Here is a 19,546-nt window from a genome sequence, read left to right as displayed (position 1 = left end):
CTTGGAAGCACAGTATGGACTAGCATTGACCTGTGGAGGTGCAAGGGAAGATTTGGACTACTTCACAATGGGATCCCAGCCCAGTTACTTGAGCTTCACACACCATTCAGGTAACACTTACTGTATTTAGTTATTTTTATATATGTTTTGTTAAAATGCTGCTGTCCATCTGCAATGTTCTTGTGAATGAGATGTCTCAATGCACCCCCTGTATAAATTAATGCTAAAATAAATAGTAAGTAATGCTGCTCAGTGTACTGTATCAGCTACAGTAGGGTAGACTATGTTCAAACTTCAATAGACGATTCAAATCAATATAAAAAAAGATCATTTTAAAGTTGTCTCCAGCTCACTAGAACCAAAGAATGCCCTTGTCTTGTACAATATTAGCCTCACATTGTACAGCTGTGAGTTCACTGTGCTGTAACTTGGTCTTCAGTCAAGTGAAAATAAAAGCATGGCACTCCCTAACCATTTCAAAATGATGTCCACAGCTGATCTGTCAACTCGGCCAGTACAATAAGAATATCAGGGCAGCTGTACATTTATTTCTGACCTTTACTTGAAGGCCCCATATGTTCCTAGTTTAAACTGCACTCACTTAAAGTATCTTAATGGAGACTATTAGGAGTTGAAGCAATCACAAATTTCCACGTGCCAATTCATCAGCAGAAATTGTCTTTGTCAGGTTGTTCTTTTGGATGAACATTAATAACAACGGGCAGCCAGCTGGGTATTAATCAGCTTGTTCTTTTCTGTCTTTGGATAGGGATGTGGGGAGAGGGGAGGGATAATTAGGTAATAATTTGGTCTAACAGGGGGCAAGGCGATAAATGGATTGTTAGTAGAAACGGACTGGCTGTAGGCTGCAGCGCTTCTTTGTTCACGGTGACTGTACTGATTTTTAATTTGTACTGCACTTCATTCAGGAATGTAATCCCCTCAATGATGAAGCCAAAAGTCAAGTCAAGCAGACAGACACATTGATAAATTGTCTTGATTGGTTTAATAGTTTATTATTCAATGAAGGTCCACTTACCTCACAAAAAGAAGTCATAACTAAAAAACATTTTAGTCTAGTGTGAAAAATTAAACTTCTTTTCAAGTGCCAACCTCTTGAAGTCAGGGGTGTAGGCTGTGGCAGGGATGTAAAGAGACTGCTGCAGGTGCTCATACCCAGCTGCAGTGTTTATTATTGATGTTCATTTTGGGAAAGCATGCTTCACAGGAGTATGTCGATCCAAACATAGGACACGTTGCCAAAACCAGTCGTCTCAAGGTTGAAAATGTCTCAGTATCAATGCATTCAACCCAAAACATGTCAGGGCAAGCACTAACATTCATGAAGCTTCTCTTTCAGTGTGTCACTGCCACACAGGTTGCATAGCTCCATCTGAACTAGTACTCTGTCTTTAGGGATAATATCACTGGCAGTCTTTGGTCCCCTTGGTTCAACAATAAATGTTTTTTTTTTTTTTTGAAAACAAGAAAAGATCTTCTGTTGCACTAAATTCATGAAACCACTCACTGAATTTGGTGGTAAGCTTACAAAAAATCTGAAAAACATACCATAAAGGTAGTGTTCTTCCCCGAAAGTGCATGATAATCATCTTCAGTAGGAAAATGAAAGAGCTCTGCCGACTGAATGTCTTCCTGAAACAAGGCCAACTTCTTGAATGCTTTCACACTTTCCCAAAGATTCCTAATTAACATTAGTTTGCCTTGCAGTGCTAAATTCAATGTACTGAAATATCCAAACAAACGCACAAGAAAAGCAACAATTTTCATCTGCTGCTCATCCCGCCTAAAATTCAAAAATTGATTTACTACTATGAAGTTTACCAACTTAATAACCAGTGTGTAGTCCTAAATCTTAAAGTACCGGGACATCAGCTAAATTATAGATTTTTCTCAAACAAATTACATGAATTCACTTTATATTTGTACATTGAACTTGAGGTAACATTTAATAGGTAATGCATCTAACGTAGGCTATTCCCCCAGTGCTCCCAGATTGGTGTTTTTCCAGCCAAAGTTGTCTTGTTTTGAAAGCATCTAGCTGATAAATGTTGTCTTTTGTGGTCTGGTTATTTTTTTGGCTATTTTTTATCTACTCCTTTCGATTTATGAGGTCATTACTTTAATCACCACGATGCTCTTTATTGTATTAGTATATCACATCCTCCCTTCGTCTTTTTTCTGTAGTTCTGCATCCAATAAAATGACGAATCACATAAACGCTCAGTTATTTTTTTATTCGCCACAGTACAATTAGAATTGTTTTTTCTCGGGTGGGGCACCATATAAAGCATTGTAATAACAAATCAGTAAAGATTCTTAAGTTAATTCTTAAGTCAAGGTTCTGCCTATAGAAAAAAGTACGGGAACTGTGTACCGCGTTCCGGCTCGACTACACCAGTGTTAAATCTGTGGACATAAGCGTGCCACAATCATCACTTAGTTTAGCACAGAAGACAGACTCGTGGATAGACTGTTTAATTAGAGCCATGCTTAGCCAGTAACTTGTCTGCAGTGATGCTATCTTGTTCTGTTCTGTATCACTTCTTCTGAACCTGTGGGATATTTTTTGTCACACACACTTTATTATTTGTTTATTTAGCAGATGTCTTTATCTAAGGTGACTTACAGAGAGTAGGGTGTGTGCTGTGCATCAGCTGCAAAGTCACTTACAACAACGTCTCACCCAAAAGAAGGTTAAGTGACGTGCTCAAGGTCACACAGTGAGGTCACGCTGTGTTTAGTTTCAATGTGCCTTGTTAAATTTGAAAATTTGATGAATGCCACCGTCTCCTTACATATTTGGCACTTTGGTTTGATGTTATGACAATCGGGATGAATGAAAAAATAAATGTCCACGTCCTTAAAAAACATGATTTTCTAAATCAACCTTCCTCTTTTTGGCATCCATTGCATCTGGACAATTTTTGCAATGTGCACACGACAACTTTAATCTTTAGCCCCACCAACAACTACTGGTAATCTTTAGCTGCACCATTAAGAAGGCAAACAAACATATATTTCTTTTGTACAGATATTTTATCTTCTAAACATTGTAGTGTATGCAGTTCATTGTTGCAGGAGGGAGCATATGTATACACTGTGATTCTAGAAGATTGTTTTTCTTCTTCTGGCGAAAGCTCTTGAGTAAATGCTGAGGAATGTACTGTCCAGTTGATTTATGAACGCAAAGCAGACTTAGGCCGCCTTTTTTGTGTCACATTACCAATTTGATTTTCTATGACAACACAGAAAAATTAGGATTTTCTATGATGTTGGAGATTTTTTTTATTTTACTTTTTTGTTTGTTTGATAATAACCAAATCAATACATGTACCATATATAAACATTAACACAGGCAACTTTGGTTTAAATTTACATAAACATACCTGTCTAATAAAACTACTTTGTTGAATGAGGCTTCAGTTTACTTTAGTCAGTATCCAGAGATGTTCAAAAACGCCGAAAACAATAACAATCACCCTAAAGATCAGATCAACGAGTTTGGCAACGACAAATTTCACGTCGATGGTAATGTGCTGTTATGTACTTCATGCAGCAAGACTGTAGATTACACTTGTAGGCAGAAAGCGCTAAACATAAACTGATTGAAACGAAACGTAAACAGCAGCAAACTTGGGATTCTGTTCTATGCTCAATGCCAGCGTCTCACGACAATCTGGCTGGAGAATGCTGTAGCTCTATTTTACAATAGCCATCTGGATGACAAAGACTCTGAGTTGAACTAACATGAATATTTTTTTTTATTTTTTATTTTACAACAGAGAAAACTATTTGTAATATCTGAAGTAAAAAAGTTGTTTTATTGATTAATGGCACTGGTAAGCTTCTAACTTGTTTAGAATTTAAGCGCTTAAAGTCGCCCTAAAAACGCAAATGTGAATGGGGTTGCAGATCTAAATATGGGGCGGCCCTGGGCTGGCCCACGGGGTCAAAGAAGCTGCAAATACTGAAAACTTTGTACCCTCTGCATGTATCACTTATGTACTGTAATTCCAGTTTTGTATGTATATTATTTTGCATTGTTTTAAGAACCACAGAAATACAGTATGGGTAATAATTGTAATATTTCATCAGTCTGCCTATTATGTATTAAAATGTATATTTGTACAACTATCATTCATATTCATACGTTTTGATATATTGTTTTACATAACGGAGTGACTAGATCAGATAGTAAATATACTGACAGCAGCCTCTTTGGGTTGTTATCAGTACAAATGTTACTGCCATAATTTAACATCAGACTTGAAGAAAGAGACAAATATTTTATTGGCCTTTATAGAAAGGGAAACTAGTTTTGTGCAAATGCTGGGAGCAACAGAATCTGCACCTTCAGTGCCAATAAACATGCTACTGGTCGTGATTTCATATACACATAATAAACAATAACTCAAAATAACTCATGAATATTGCTACTGTCGGTTCCATTGCTCCCGTTAGTACCCTTTAATCTGGATGTTTAAATAATACTGAAGCAGTGGAGATGACAGGCTGTCTGATTAGAGATAGCTCCCAAGCCAGAAACGTGCCAAATAATATCCTCATTCATTTCATACAAGACCCCTCTGGTCTGGTCTACTGCTGTCAGCTGTCCAAGGAACGCAACACTGTGGAAATGCACTGTATTACCGCATTGATTTACAACTGTATTTGATTGGACCAGCGGCGCCACCTGCCGGAGCTTGAGAAAACGCCAACCCCGGTTGAACTGACGTCACAGCCAAAATGACTCACGGTTGTCATGTGAAAAAAGGGGAGTCAGTTCCTGCCTGGTAACATAACAAACCGGGAAATTAACTTGTAAATAATCGGTGGACAGAACGGCATTATTTTTTTTTTAACAGAATACAGGATAGAGTTTTATTATAAAACAAATAAAGCCAAGTTGAAATCCACATTAGTGTTCCTAACCATGGCTTCGTTGTTTAAGAAGAAGACTGTAGATGGTGAGTTTCTTGTCTGCTTTTTAAGTTGTTTTCAGGGCCTGATTTACTTGTTGTCTATGGAACTGAACAGTCAGAGTACAGTCAGTAGTCTGCTGCTTGATGTTAGGAAATTAAACTTCATTGAAAACAACAGCTGTACTATTTTAAACTGAAGACTGGGATAAATTGTATTATGTGCAAGAGACTGTTTCTCGTTTGTTACGGAACATTTCTGAAAATGTAAAATACAGTAGTTTATTGCTTAGGCAAATCGCCTAACTGGTGCTGCTAACACACGAACTGGTTTGTTTTTGTATTTCTGGTGAGGGGGACGATACCGACTAGACCAGCTGTGAAACATCGATTCAGACATAGTTAACAACGTGTTACCATATTGTACCGGGCATCTTCAGTTTGGGTGCAAGTCAACTGACGGAGTAATTCTGTTATGTGGATTTACACTGTAACCGAATGTATGAACTATTTACACACTGACATTAAAACATCTTGCTTTAGTGATGATAATAGTTGTTCTGGCGTCGATGAGTCCTTCTCATCAGGCACAGGTTAAATGGGAACAACAACAGTACAGTAAGAAATATTGTAAATATGACATACTCGCTTAAACGTACTGGAGAATTTGATAGGATAAATCATATAGGGATCACTTGATTGATAGATATTGATTGAGTAATAAACATGTTGATTAATAGTTTATCAAAAAACAAAACGAAACAACCCCATACACTAAATATCAGTCTAATTGTAATCCGAGTTGTGCTGTAGAATTTAAATTTGCATATTGACTTTAACAATGTGCACAGTACTAGAATGCATGCCAGCTGTTTGAATGGGACTCATTGAAAAGGGTCCAGCAGCATTACAGTAAGTTGTACAATGTGTTGTAAGATTGTATTCAGAGAGGACCCTATGGGTATGCATAGTCTTTTTTTTAATTCATAAGATGACAGGGAAGTTGAATGATTTCAGAGTATGGTATATTACACACTTGCCTACCTTGAGCTCTTGTGATTGGTGGGGAGGGTGTTCTATGGGTTTTAACATGAATTGATTTTTTAGTCTGGCTTGACAGAAGTGGCCTTGCTGTCATGACTATGTGACAAGCTTGGTGTTGCAGTTAGGGAGTGTGTCAGTGTGGTTAGAAAACTAGATTTGTCTGTTCATTTATTGTGTGATGATTAGAATTGCAAATCTTCCACTGGGGTTTAGTCCCAGGTTGGTTTAGGAATGGGTAATGGTTTAGTCCCAGGTTGGTTTAGGAATGGGTAGTGGTTTAGTCCCAGGTTGGTTTAGGAATGGGTAATGGTTTAGTCCCAGGTTGGTTTAGGAATGGGTAATGGTTTAGTCCCAGGTTGGTTTAGGAATGGGTACAGTAATTGCAGAGCACCACTGCCAAGATACAATATGATTCTCTAGCTGTTGCTATTTATTTTCCTCAAAAGGATATATGATGCATTACCACCCAGAAATCTTTTAGGTTCAATTCCAATCACAATTTAGCACAACAGAATTGAAATGAAAGGCAATGTTGCCCACCTTTCACAGTTATGGTCTCAGCATTTCCAGTATGCCAGACATTATTACATTTTTTACGTGGTTCAAAAAGATCCACTCCTGCAGGTTTCTGCTGCTGTTCTTGCACACCTACAGTAAGTGTCGGCTAGATTTATAGGAGGCTGTGTGGTCCAGTGGTTAAAGAAAAGGGCTTGTAACCAGCGGGTCCCCGGTTCAAATCCCACCTCAGCCACTGACTCATTGTGTGATCCTGAGCAAGTCACTTCACCTCCTTGTGCTCCGTCTTTCGGGTGAGACGTTGTTGTAAGTGACTCTGCAGCTGATGCATAGTTCACACACCCTAGTCTCTGTAAGTCGCCTTGGATAAAGGCGTCTGCTAAATAAACACATAATAATCACTCTGCAATGGAAACATACAGTAGGATGAGCATGAAGCTTCATTAACACACAAACAACATCTTGGCGGGCTTTTATTTGATTGAGCATGTCACGTGATCTGTAGACTAGTTAAATGAATACCACATGCTTGAGAGTCATTCCCTGAAAACTTTTAAGCTGGACAATCAAGAACTGATGAAGATCTAATATTATTCGATACTTGAGAACTCTTTCTGAATGCAGAATTCACATGTTTTAGAGACAGTCACTTACTGATTATCCCGTGGCAGTGGGCAGCTAGACTGTACAAAGAGCCACTACTGGGGCTGCTAGCTGTAAAACCAAAACCATTAAACTCACAGTGGGCATAGAGAGTGGTTAGTGCTACTGTGTGACAGGGATATTTTGCATGCTCTTATAGTAACTGATTGTGTGCCTCATGTAACAGGGCAGAGCTTGCAGCAAAATCAGAGGAGGTCATGTAAAAAGTTGATTTCACTGTTGATTTCACATGGAACGACTCAGAAAAAATTGCAATAGAGAGTGGATGTTCTCAAATGATTTGACTAATAATTTTGAGAGGATAGGTGAAGTATCTTGCTTTGAATATTTAATAAAAACTGTAATCTACAAGAGCAGACTTTTTAATGATATTTTTTAAAAACATTGAAATCCTTTTTTTTTTTTTTTAAAAGATTACTTTTGAGTCTTGTACATAAATCAGTTTAACAATCCTGCTGCTTGGTGTGTGAGCGGCAGTGAAGCACCTGCTGTGGGTGTATGGCCTGTCTCGCACTGCAGTCAAAAGAATGCGGAAGTAACTCCACTGCAGTATCAGACAGGTGGGAGGGAATTTGCTGGCTGGCCATTAAATATTTGTCTTTACATGCATTGGCGCACAGTATTAATTTGCTGCTCATTCATTTGAGGGACACCTGGTGCCATTATAAACCACTATATCATCATGCTTTGTGATGTAAAACCAACACCATTCATATACTGAAGGCAGCCAAACGGAACACATTCCTTCAGATGAAGAACTGTCTACTTTGTGAACATTAAAGATCTCATTGACATTTTTCCAAGGAGAGCAATGGTGTTAACCCCGGTGTCACAGATACATTCCTATGCAGATCTACAGTATGCAATTCTGACTTAACATTCATAAAAAACATAAATTGACCTTACCCCTCTTGTTAATCTATTCACACCCCTCCTCCTTCCCCAATGGTCAACCAAGGGGGTCTATCATCTCGTCCTGATGGCTACTGTAGGTGATGGACCCTCAAACAAAGTGGTGTTGGGGCCAAATATTTCAGTATGTACTGTACCATACTCCCCAGTAATTAAATAAGTACCATTCATTATAAAGTCTATGTCATGGGTGTTTGTACTGAACTACTGAACTGTAAACAGGGCAAGGACGTTCCTGGAAATGAGAAATTGCATCTCTGTGGTTCCTGATACCAATACTGTAAATAAATGGAGCCCTTTGCAGAGGGGACTGTGTTCCAGTGACCTTGGTGGGAATCACAGTCCCTGCCTGTGTCTTGTCTGCTGCAGTGCCACTGGCTACTACTATTAAAAATTGTGTTAAAATATCTTGCATTCCCCAGCAGTACAGAGGATATTGATATTTTCTTTTCTACAGACATCTGTGAAGATTGACAATTATTTAATCTTCTTCTAATTAAATTAAACACAATTATTGGCCTGTCTCATCAGCCTTCCAGTGCTCTTAGGAAATTAGACTATACCAAAAATAGTACTAATTCAGACTTGCAGATTTCTGTTTCAGACTTTACTGTCTTCCAAAAATGATCAATATAGATTTGTCCTAGGTAAATTGCAAGAGGTAACTCTGTTGTGATTGGGCATTAGTAGTGAACGTCCACTATAACACATTGTATCTGTGGACTGTGATACAGCTATTGTGTTAATAAGATAAATCTGACAACATGATCTTAATTGAAAAACAAAAATGAATGACTTTTTTTTTTTTACACATAAACTAAAGCGTAATTAGTAAAAGATCAGCTTAATTAAAACAAAATATAATTTTAATTTAATGGGAAGGAACTTCTTTTTAAGCATCTATAGTACAGTAAGCACCATTAAATCGAAATAAAAAAAAATCCCAACCGTGTTTGTCACAATACTAACGCATCTCAATTTTATAGCTCTTACTGGGACTCTTCATTCTGAATTCCATGGCTCTGTGTTAAAGTATGACGATACTGAGGCTTCCAGAGTTAGTATTTGTGATTGCGTTATCTTTGTGCTTCTTTTCTCAGATGTAATAAAAGAACAAAACCGGGAATTAAGAGGAACTCAGAGACAAATAGCCAGAGATCGAGCCGCATTAGAGAAACAAGAAAAGCAAATGGTAAGTGGAGCGGAAAATTGAGACCCAGCCTTGCACTGGATTCTTTATTCTAATCATGTAGCAGTGCTGGGAGATCTGCTCTATCCTCAGTTAGTCAGCTAGTCTTCTACAGCACATTTGCACTGTACCTGGCTAGCTTGCTTCAGTTCTAGAAGACTGTATGTACACCTATATCTTGAGAATTCCCCCAGCCCCCAGCTGTTAGTAGCCTGCAGAACAGCATCTCTTCAAAATCAGACTAGTGCTTCCCAAGATATAGCCTTTGGTAGCTGAATTATTAAACATATGTGTATACCAGATGTGTACGTGGACTTATTGACAAATAGGTATTGAAAAAATAAATAAAAAGGCTACTACTGTAAACATATTTAACGTGCACAATTAACAATGATTAACTGTTTATGCAAAAGCTTAAATGTTACCCTAGGTAAGGTAGTCTAGGATTAGTGCTATTTGGAGTCTATGAAACCAGCTGTAAAACTTTAAACTCTAAACTATTACCACTGTCATTTCATGTAGACCAAAATTCACAAAGAGCTTTGACTGCTCCAAGCTTGTATATACAGTATGGAAAATTGATAAAAGACCCAACCTGATAGCTTTTCTACAGTACAGTTTGTAAGCAGCTGAAGTCTGTTTTGTGCAGTGCAAAAAGAGGGTTAAAAAGCACTCCCCACATTCTCTGGTTGTTTTGAGGACAGATCCCATAGCAGCAGAGGGTCGGTCCCCTTCTATCTAGTTCTAGCCAGTGTTGAGGGTTTAAAGAACATAAATGACCTATATTGGAACAACATGAAATCTGTGGCATGTTTACTGCACACTTTGAAATGTGTTTCTCTACATATTGGGGGATGTGGTGTATTTGATGATTTTTGTTTGAGTATTATATAGCAGAGCTATATAAAAGCACACACCTGCAGAGACCTGTCATTGGCCTCAGGATGGCTGCTGTGGTACACTTCCTGATGTGGAGACACTTGGCTCTTTACGACAGGCAGGAAAACCTTCGGAGGAGAAGGGCACGATTGAGAAGATCCTGCATATTCAAACCCAATGGTCACTTTGTTTGGGGTGCCAGAGGATGTGACCTCTTTGGTAGCATAACTGATGTTGGCTGTGGCTTTTACAAATAGCTAAATTTCATGCTGAGTGACCTCAGCCATAAGGACTCTCAGCTCCTCAGAAAGCCTTTCTTTTCTGTGCGCCAAGGGGACTTTGCTGCCCTTCCTCTGAAATATTTTTTAGTTTGGTTTAATTTTCATGCTCCACAAATCTCATACAGTGCCTACTGCTCTCTGTACTCCTAACTCACCTCACCTCCGGGCTGTAAGTGCAGCCGCTAAATACCCCGATGCACAGGCGGCGCTCATTGCGACCCTCATTATCATGATTGCAGCTCATTATTTGTGCGTGTTGAGTAATTTGCATTGCTCTTAAGCTTACATAGGCCACAGTGCAAAATAATTGTCTGGCCGCTTGGCAATTTGGATTTTGCAGGCACTATTGTTTGCAGTGTGCCTGTTGTCACATCTGTCCCTTAATGTATTCCTTGTATTTTTGTTAACTTAACACTGAATGCTGATTATGGTAACAGACACTAAATGGTGCCACCCTTATACTTTATATTAATCCTGCAGGGGGTGATTCGGCTAGATTCTTAAAGCTGTTTACTCCACATCGTCATATGCACATTTTTGTTAAGAACAATGCACGAAATAAACATCCCAAAAAATAAATAAACAACTCAGAAATTGAATTTGGAGGCTTGTAATGACATTCAAGTGTTTATTATTCCTTTAAGAAGGATTACTGTGTTTTTTTTCCTTTCAGAAAAAGAGCGGTAGTGACCACTTTTTGTAAATAGCTTTGTAATTCTGGTCCTTATTTTTGTTATCCAATATCACTGGATAAAACTGCTGGATTTTCGAACTACCTTGAACCGCCACGTGGGTCACTTTGACCCATACATTTTTAAACTGCTTTGTTATGAAAATGAAAGACATACTATCGGATACAACTGAAAAGTTTTATTCATGAACATCATATCTAACGTTTGGATCGCAGAAACACCATATTTAAATGGAAAATTAAACTAAAAGGTTTTATTTTTAAAATGTCTAAAAGTAATATGAAAACAGAATATATAACATACGTTTCATATTCGGCACATAAGTTGTTATCCTACCTGCCATTTCAGTTTGCGGTATGGATCTGAGTGCAGCTGGCCGTATTCCAATCAAAATGACTACTTTTACGATTAAATATTTCCTTCTGATATATTCCCAGTTGCATTTGTGGAACAAAACAAAGGATAGATGTCTCCCAGGTACATTGAAAAATAAGCAATAGGCTTTCACTGAGTTGACATCTTGACAAATCCACAATCATAGCAATATCTGTCTCGTAGTCAGTCTGCAAACAAAGAAAGGCTTGAAATAAATAAAAAAAAACACGTGTGCTAGAAGGAGGAGGCATGTCTTGTTTGTTGCATTTACAAAAAAAAATAGAATATTTTACATTATATTCAAAAAAGTATTGTAATGCATGGGTCACATTGCCCCAATGGCGGTTCTAGGCAGAACTGTTTATAACTTTATAATTTTTGTAAATTCTGGCTACCAAACACCGTCAGGATATTTAATTAATATATTTAGGAAAAGTCAAAAACGGACATACACATACGATTTACAACGGAAGAGTAATTTACATTTTAAATGCAAAATGGGTCAAACTGACCCGCATGTCGGTTCTAGTGTTAAAGTGCTAACAAAATATAATGCAGGAGCTCAAATTTTTGCAAACCTACATTATAGTGGTGGCAGGAACACATAGGCTACTGTTTCTTCAGATAATTATTGTTTGTTGAGAAATTTAAGGGACTTTAATCCTTCTTACAATCATATCATCTCTTTAGTGCACCTTCAACTTTAACCTTCAGTTGTAGTAAAATGAGTTTGTTCTGTGGAGATGGATTTCTTTTTTATTTACTGTTCTGCTTGGTATGCAGATATACCAGGTGTTCAAGTGGCACCTGCTTTAAGTGTTACATGATTAACTCCTTTGTGGATAATTTGATTTCTCAGCTGATCTGTAAATTCAATGAGGCTTTCTAGTGGAATCTGTCAGGTTTTGGGGTTAATAAGGACATGTGGTAACACTTAATCAGGTTTAATCGTGCTATGTGTGCTAAACATCTTTGATTCTACACTGTAGACAAATGTGGTTGTAATGACAATTTATATATATATATATATATATATATATATATATATATATATATATATATATATATATATATATAATCTATCAAGTTACGGGCAGGAATCCAGTCCAAATAGCAAAATATACACCATCCTTGTGGCAGTACAGTTGCATTATTTTTCAATTCGGCCAGTCAATAACATTTTTGATTGGGTGAATGACGGTGACATTTTTTCAAGCTTTCAAGGTTGCAAGTCAATCAAGCCTAGAAATATTAAGTGTCTCCTAATCTTTATTCTTCCAGACTGGGTGTTAAAGTACATTACCACCTACTAACCAGCATCTGTTTTATCTTTTCTCAGGAACTGGAAATAAAAAAAATGGCCAAGAGTGGAAACAAGGGGGCCTGTATAATTTTAGCCAAACAACTAGTCCAGCTGCGGAAACAGAAGAACCGAACATATGCAGTTAGTTCAAAGGTCACCTCCATGTCCACACAGACCAAGGTCATGAGCTCTCAGATGAAGATGGCCGGTGCAATGTCAACCACTGCAAAGGTAAGATTTATTGTTACAGATTTGTTGTATTACAATATTTAACTAAACACAGATCAAACAATCAAGAAGCGCTGTTGTCACTCATACATGTCTTTAGGCAGAGAGTTCATAATCTGTCTGTAAGATTTCATAATGTGCTGAATCTAAGAACCAGGGATGTGTTGGGCCATCATGCAACATATAATCGCTGAGCCCTTGTGCTACCACAGTATTGTTTGATCAAGTGGGGTGTGTTTGGGAAAACATTACTGAAAGGTTAAGTAATAATAAATATAAAAGGGATTTTGTTTGGATTAATAGTGTTAAAAAGCAGCACTGTCTCCTCCACTTGAGTCACACATGGAAGACATTGCAGTGTTATATTTTCAATAATACAATCCCTGCCTTAGCAGTAACACCACTTTAAACTTAAAAAACACAACAAGTTATTTGAATTATTTGAGAAAATAGCAAAATAATATGTATTCTGATGTAATTTGATGTATAATATGCATACAGTTAAGTTAATCAAAGTATCCATCCCTTGTCATTGGCTGTCATTACACTCTGGGTTATGATTATGGGTCCTACTTGTATATTTTACATAATACACAGGGGTTCTATTAATAGACTCTATTAAACACCAATGTAGTACACGATAAGAAATTGAGTGCTTGGAACAGTAATCCTTGCATACTGGTATGAAGTGACCTGCACTGTACAGTACCAGTATTTGTATTGACTATAACAGTAGAGCTTTAATTATAATAGCGTCTAGGCTGGATTTGCCTACTCTTTGGCAAATCCAGCCACACGTTCAGTGTTTGAGTCATTGGGAGATCACTGTTACTACTGTCCTTTGACTCTACTATGTTCTCCCCTGATTTTCATGTTTCTATTTAAATATTCAGACAATGCAGACAGTCAACAAAAAGATGGACCCACAGAAGACCCTACAAACCATGCAAAACTTCCAGAAGGAAAATATGAAGATGGAAATGACGGAAGAAATGCGTAAGACAACTATTCCTTCTTTTTTTTTTTTTAAATCAGTAGGGTGCTTCAGACAATGAAAACAGTATTGCAGTTTAACTAATAAAAGGGAACGTTTGTACGATTTTAGTTTTACTCCCCCAATTCCTTAACTATCTATCTGAGATACTTACTTTGTTCACAAAGGTAATGTCTTTGTTCACATATCCTTTTAACTTAATGTTTACCAGCCACCAAACGTGCCCTTCCCCTTACATTATACTCCTGGGGATACCTTATTTTTGTCCACAAAAACACATATTCCTAGTTATATCTGAAATTGAATTATTATCCTACTACCCGCCTACGTTTACATCTCCCAAGGATACACTATCATACCTCAGAACTTGTAAATGCTTATTAAAATCACATTCAGATGACACTGTATTTTCGGATAATGTAAGAAAAACAGAATTCTTGTGGCGCTTGGGGTTCAGTACAAAGGAAGATGAACCCTCTAATCTTACAGTTGACCATAAACTCTCAAAACTACTTCCCGCATATATTCACTCAATGAAGCTACCAAACCAGAAGAAATAACTTGTTTTAGACTTGGGTCTAATGGGTGCTTTTTTTTCCTTGCAGCAGAAGATTGCTCTCTATAAAAATGTAGAGGAAAAAGCTTTGGCCCTTAATCCAATAGAGACAGACCAACAGACAGGTGCTCATTACAGCCATATACAGATATGAGAGGAACACTCAGTCAATGGCATAATAAACCTGCTAGATGGTTAATTTACACTAGAGTATTATTTTAATATACAAATTAGCATGTTTGGTGCAGGTACAGTAGAGTCTGTACTTTCCCATGGAAATATGAGCCTGTTCTTCATGCAAGTTGGCTCAGATTGGACTTTTCACACCTTGTATGGGATTTAGCTTGGAACTGAAACCAGCCCCATCACCTGCTGTCTGCGAGACAACATGTAATTACAGTCCTGAGGTGAAGGCTGAAAACAACCTGCCTCCTCTCTTTATATGTCAATTTCTGTCACTCTCACTCTGTCACACACTCAATCTGTACAGCATCTGCATTAGGTATGATAACACTATGCTGTCAGTTTCCAAGCTGTTGGAGGATTGGCACCTTAACAGGAGTCTATTTCGTGATTGCTCTCCAGACAAAATTCATATTTTGCATGACGCTTAGCCTAGGCCACTATTGAAAATGAGAATTTGCTCTCAAATGACTTACCTGGGTTAATAAAGGACTGATTGAATGTAATATACCATCAAGGCATACATTGTTATTGCCACTCCCATCATAGTATTTAGTAGGTCAAACAGTTATAACTGGGAGCAGTTTTGCCTATTTGCTGAATCCTTCTGGTTGGTGGTAGTCTTTAAAATGTAATAAACTGTACATGTGTCCCTGTTTTCAAGAACCCCCTGATTAGCAGAAAGCTACCTGGCACACAACACACCTTACATAACTACCCAGAGCAGTGCTAATGGATTGCACAACTGGAATTATATTACAGAATCAGGGAATTTACACTGAAACTAGAATAGAAAATGAGCAGTGTTTGAGATTCAACCACAGTATGGACTGAAGGCATTGCCTGTCAACTGAATAGGAACATGATTAGAATAGCAACATGATTTAGCAGTATGCCTCCCTGTAGATCAACAAAGACCCGAATGTGTTTATATATAGACTCCTCTCGTCGGCACATTGCCACAATCTTGACTTCCTTTTCTTCTTCCCATAGTTAACGACACACTAGATGAAATTTTTAATGAATCTGGAGATGAAGAAGAATCCCAGGACATTGTGAACCAGGTGCTGGATGAAATCGGCATTGAAATCTCTGGAAAAGTAAGTGGACAAAATATATATTTCAATGTATGTCGGATTAATTAAATACTTATGCTTGTACAATGGCGTACAGATACATTTTTTTTAAAAAAAAGCTTTAACTTTTAATAAAAGCATTTTTTATAATATCTGTCTTGCTAATTTTGACAATAATATAGTTTGTGTAACTGGGGGCAAATCCAGTATAATTTTTGTTTTCTAGTTTATCCAAGGTATTTTTCTGTTGATATAACTTGACAATAATGATGTTTGTTATATTGTAGGATTTTCTAAATGTTTTGTGCAGGTACTGTATTGTTGTGGCTTTTTCAAATAAAATTACTGCTAATCCCATATTGCAAATAATTTTATTTGAAACATGCAAACTTTTCAAATCATCTGCAAGGAACAGATGATAATCCCATAAATGAAGTCAGGGATAAATTAGTTTGAGTTCTTGCCATTAAATTTGCCAATCAAGCTGATAATGACTTGAACGGACCGCAATTGCACAGAATATCTGGTCCATATTTACAGCCTGGGATGCATTTTATTATTGTGCATGCACTTGCTTGCTGCTAATAATTGCCATTGTTTTCCCAACAGATGGTGAATGCCCCTTCAGCAAGCAAAAACTTGCCTTCAGCTTCCACCTCCAAAGCTACCACGATTTCAGATGAAGAGATTGAGAGACAGCTGAAGGCTCTTGGAGTAGATTAATCTGCTTGTCTATTCTCTACAAATGGATCTGCGAGCATTCTAAATGCGGCACTACTTGAACATGCAGATGCGTTTATATATTTCTTTTATGGCTTGTATTTTTTGGCTGCAAGGGGTTTGTAAAATGTTAGTAATTACCAAGGCAAGCAATGTAAATTCATTCTTAACTTGTTGATTAATACCACACTGTACTTCCTGTTGAAAGAATGGCTTGTGTACTCTAATCATATGCATTCAGAAATACAAGACCTGCTCAATCCGTGGATAGATTGCTGATTGTTTAGCAGAGTACCGGTAATAAACTGTGCTGATAAAAACTGAATAATGCAAAACCTTACAAAATGGAACCTTTTTACATTTTGGTAAATGAACCATTATACACACAACTACGCCAATTGCTTGTAACACTGTTAATCTGTTCCTTGTGCAATTTGATACAAAGCAGGAAAAAGGTTCTGTTGCCAGAAAAATAAGTTATTTTACAGGAATTGCCTATCATGTTTAACTTTTTTTCTCGATTTGAATATAATAATACTTTATATACTCTCCATTATCTTACCTGGTTCTTAAAATTATTGATTTCAACATTGTATACATGTCCCTTAATACTTCCTAAATGTTAGGGTGAAACTTCAGATGGTGTGTAATATTAGAAAAAGCTTCTTGGCATGGACATTGAAGTGAACTAACATGGACACAGAAGGCTGTACAGTTTGGTGATGATCTTTTATTTTGCCCCGATGTCTTCTGTGTTTAGTGCATTACAGGATGTAAATATAATGCAGATCAAGCCATGCTGGAGGCCTTTTCATACAGACAGATTGGAAAGAGAATTGATCTTGCAGGTACAGGGAAGTTCCAGTAATGTAATGACAAATTGTTGCTGTTGTAATCTCATTATTCCTTTAGGACAGACTTTTTTTTTTTTTTTTAATTATACAATTCAATAAGTTTGATAAAGGTCCTAAGCTATTTACTTTCAGTTCAGTCAATTTCATGTACCAAGCAAAGGATTAGAAAACTAAATCTGACCTTTGAATTTCCTGTTTGATATGCATTCAGTATTTTGAGCATTTAAAGGTATGAAATATCATTTGTTGTTTGCGCTTTGGGCTCAGGTACACTACAGAAAACTAAACTGTGATCTTTCTTTCATTAATCTAACACAATCATTTTTGTAGAACTGTTATAAGTATGTGCCTTTTGGGATATAAGCCTTATTATTCAATTAATATTAAAAAGTAATAAGCAAACAAAAGTATATTTAAATAAAAAACAACCAATTTACAAAGTGATTTTTTCCCCCCAATGTAACAAGCAAACGTTCCAATAATTGGAGGCTGGTTTAATCCCCTAAGAGTTTCTTTTACTGAATCTCAACTCCCAGTTTAAGCAACAATAACAATACAAATGTAAAATGGCCGAATACTATAGGTAAGCTTGCAGTAATGGTGCGGGGCACCTGTGCTATTTTATCCTTAAAGGAAGTGCTGTGTGTAAATGCAGCAGGGCAAAGGTTTGAAGATGTCTGTAAATATTTTGCATTATTTATACCCATTTTAAGAACACAGGGCTATCTACTTCAAACTTGCCTTACACATGCTGGCAGTTCCAAAAGACAGATTGTTTTTTTTTTTAATTGAGATCCTTGTACAGCTTCTCCCCATGGCTCAAGTGCTGTACTTACTAAGACAGTACCTGTGGAATTGACTTTTAATAGGGGTGTGCAGATGCAGGTTATGAAGATGTCTAAAATTTGAAGTGCTGTACCTCATGATGCCTTTTGAGTTGCAGTTTGAATTCTTTCCATTAAGTCCTGCATACATCGACATCGGGATTCATTAACGGCTGGATTTCAAAATAGTTATTCTGACTGCTTCAAAAAATAAAAGGTAAATAAATGTTTAGAACATATGAACAGTCATATTTTAGGAATAAGAAGTAGAATAATTGTGAGACTTTTTTATCTAGTCGATATTTTCTAAAAACCATTGCTTCTGATTAAAAGTAATGTATTGATTTTACTGTTAACACAAATCTGGAGCATTACTTTACACAAATACAACATTTACATACCATCTGTACATTGATTGGTTTTTAAAGGAACAGATACTTTCCATTTGCTAATAAGATTAGCCACTCTTTAGAGTCAATTACACTGCTAATTAATTCCCTTACTTGTATATATAGTTTTTGGTTTTTTTTCACTGTATCTAATGGGTATAAATAATAGGCAATATTTATTAATTGTATTATCAGGTTTCTTTTTGTTTCATACATGAGTGACTGATTTGTTTTCTTTACATGTTTATTTAAATGCAAATTTCAGGTTTAGGGATTTATATAGGTTGCATTCTAACCTTTCAATAGTTTGTACTGTAAAGTTACATTTTGTTATTTCTTGCCCATAATAAAACTTTTTTTCATGTGTGAATTTTGTATTATTATTTTTTTTTTAAACTGCTTAAAGTTAGAAGGTACAGTATACATACCAATGCTTTTACCAACAATTTAGCCTTCAAGTTTTATTCATGATAAAAACAAGTTACAGAAGACAAAACAAATGGCTGCATTATTTAGTTTAACTGTGCGCCCGAGCTTGGCATCAAAACAAGTCAATAATGACATGTGCAGTGTCATCTATATCACATTAGAGTCAGTATCCTGTCTATCTAAAGTATAACAACACCTGTAAGATGTATTTGACCTGTGTTGCTTCCTATCATCCCGGATAACTTGCAGTACTCTTTTGGCTCCAGGAAACTTTGATCTAGCCAAAAGAACGTGTTTTCTAAACTTTAGAAAATAACCACTGGTCACGAAAATGCACCAGAGATAATACATCATTTAATAAACATTAATGAATTATAATTATTGTTTATAACAAACATAATTCAGATGAGATTCAAAATGAGATTGTCGCTATTTGTTTAGGAGTTTGCTAACCCAAGTGGTGTTCTCCACAATGGCAGTATTTGAATGACAAGTTACT

The 19,546-nt window shown here is 36.8% G+C and overlaps 1 protein-coding gene across 1 annotated transcript; it reads left to right on the top strand.

Annotated features, from left to right (window-relative positions):
* The first annotated feature begins 4,779 nt into the window (after positions 1-4,779).
* LOC117405319 (charged multivesicular body protein 2b-like) lies at positions 4,780-18,984 on the top strand. Its single transcript, XM_034008275.3, has 6 exons — positions 4,780-4,988; positions 9,176-9,267; positions 12,831-13,025; positions 13,916-14,018; positions 15,749-15,855; positions 16,441-18,984. The coding sequence occupies exons 1-6, from the start codon at positions 4,955-4,957 to the stop codon at positions 16,552-16,554; spliced, it is 645 nt and encodes a 214-aa protein (XP_033864166.1). The 5' UTR covers positions 4,780-4,954; the 3' UTR covers positions 16,555-18,984.
* Positions 18,985-19,546: the final 562 nt, after the last annotated feature.

Source organism: Acipenser ruthenus, chromosome 9, assembly GCF_902713425.1.
Source record: "Acipenser ruthenus chromosome 9, fAciRut3.2 maternal haplotype, whole genome shotgun sequence".
NCBI classification, from domain to species: Eukaryota; Metazoa; Chordata; class Actinopteri; order Acipenseriformes; family Acipenseridae; genus Acipenser; species Acipenser ruthenus.
The sequence above is the reverse complement of the archived record's forward strand: the minus strand, read 5'-3'. Positions and strand labels throughout refer to the sequence as shown.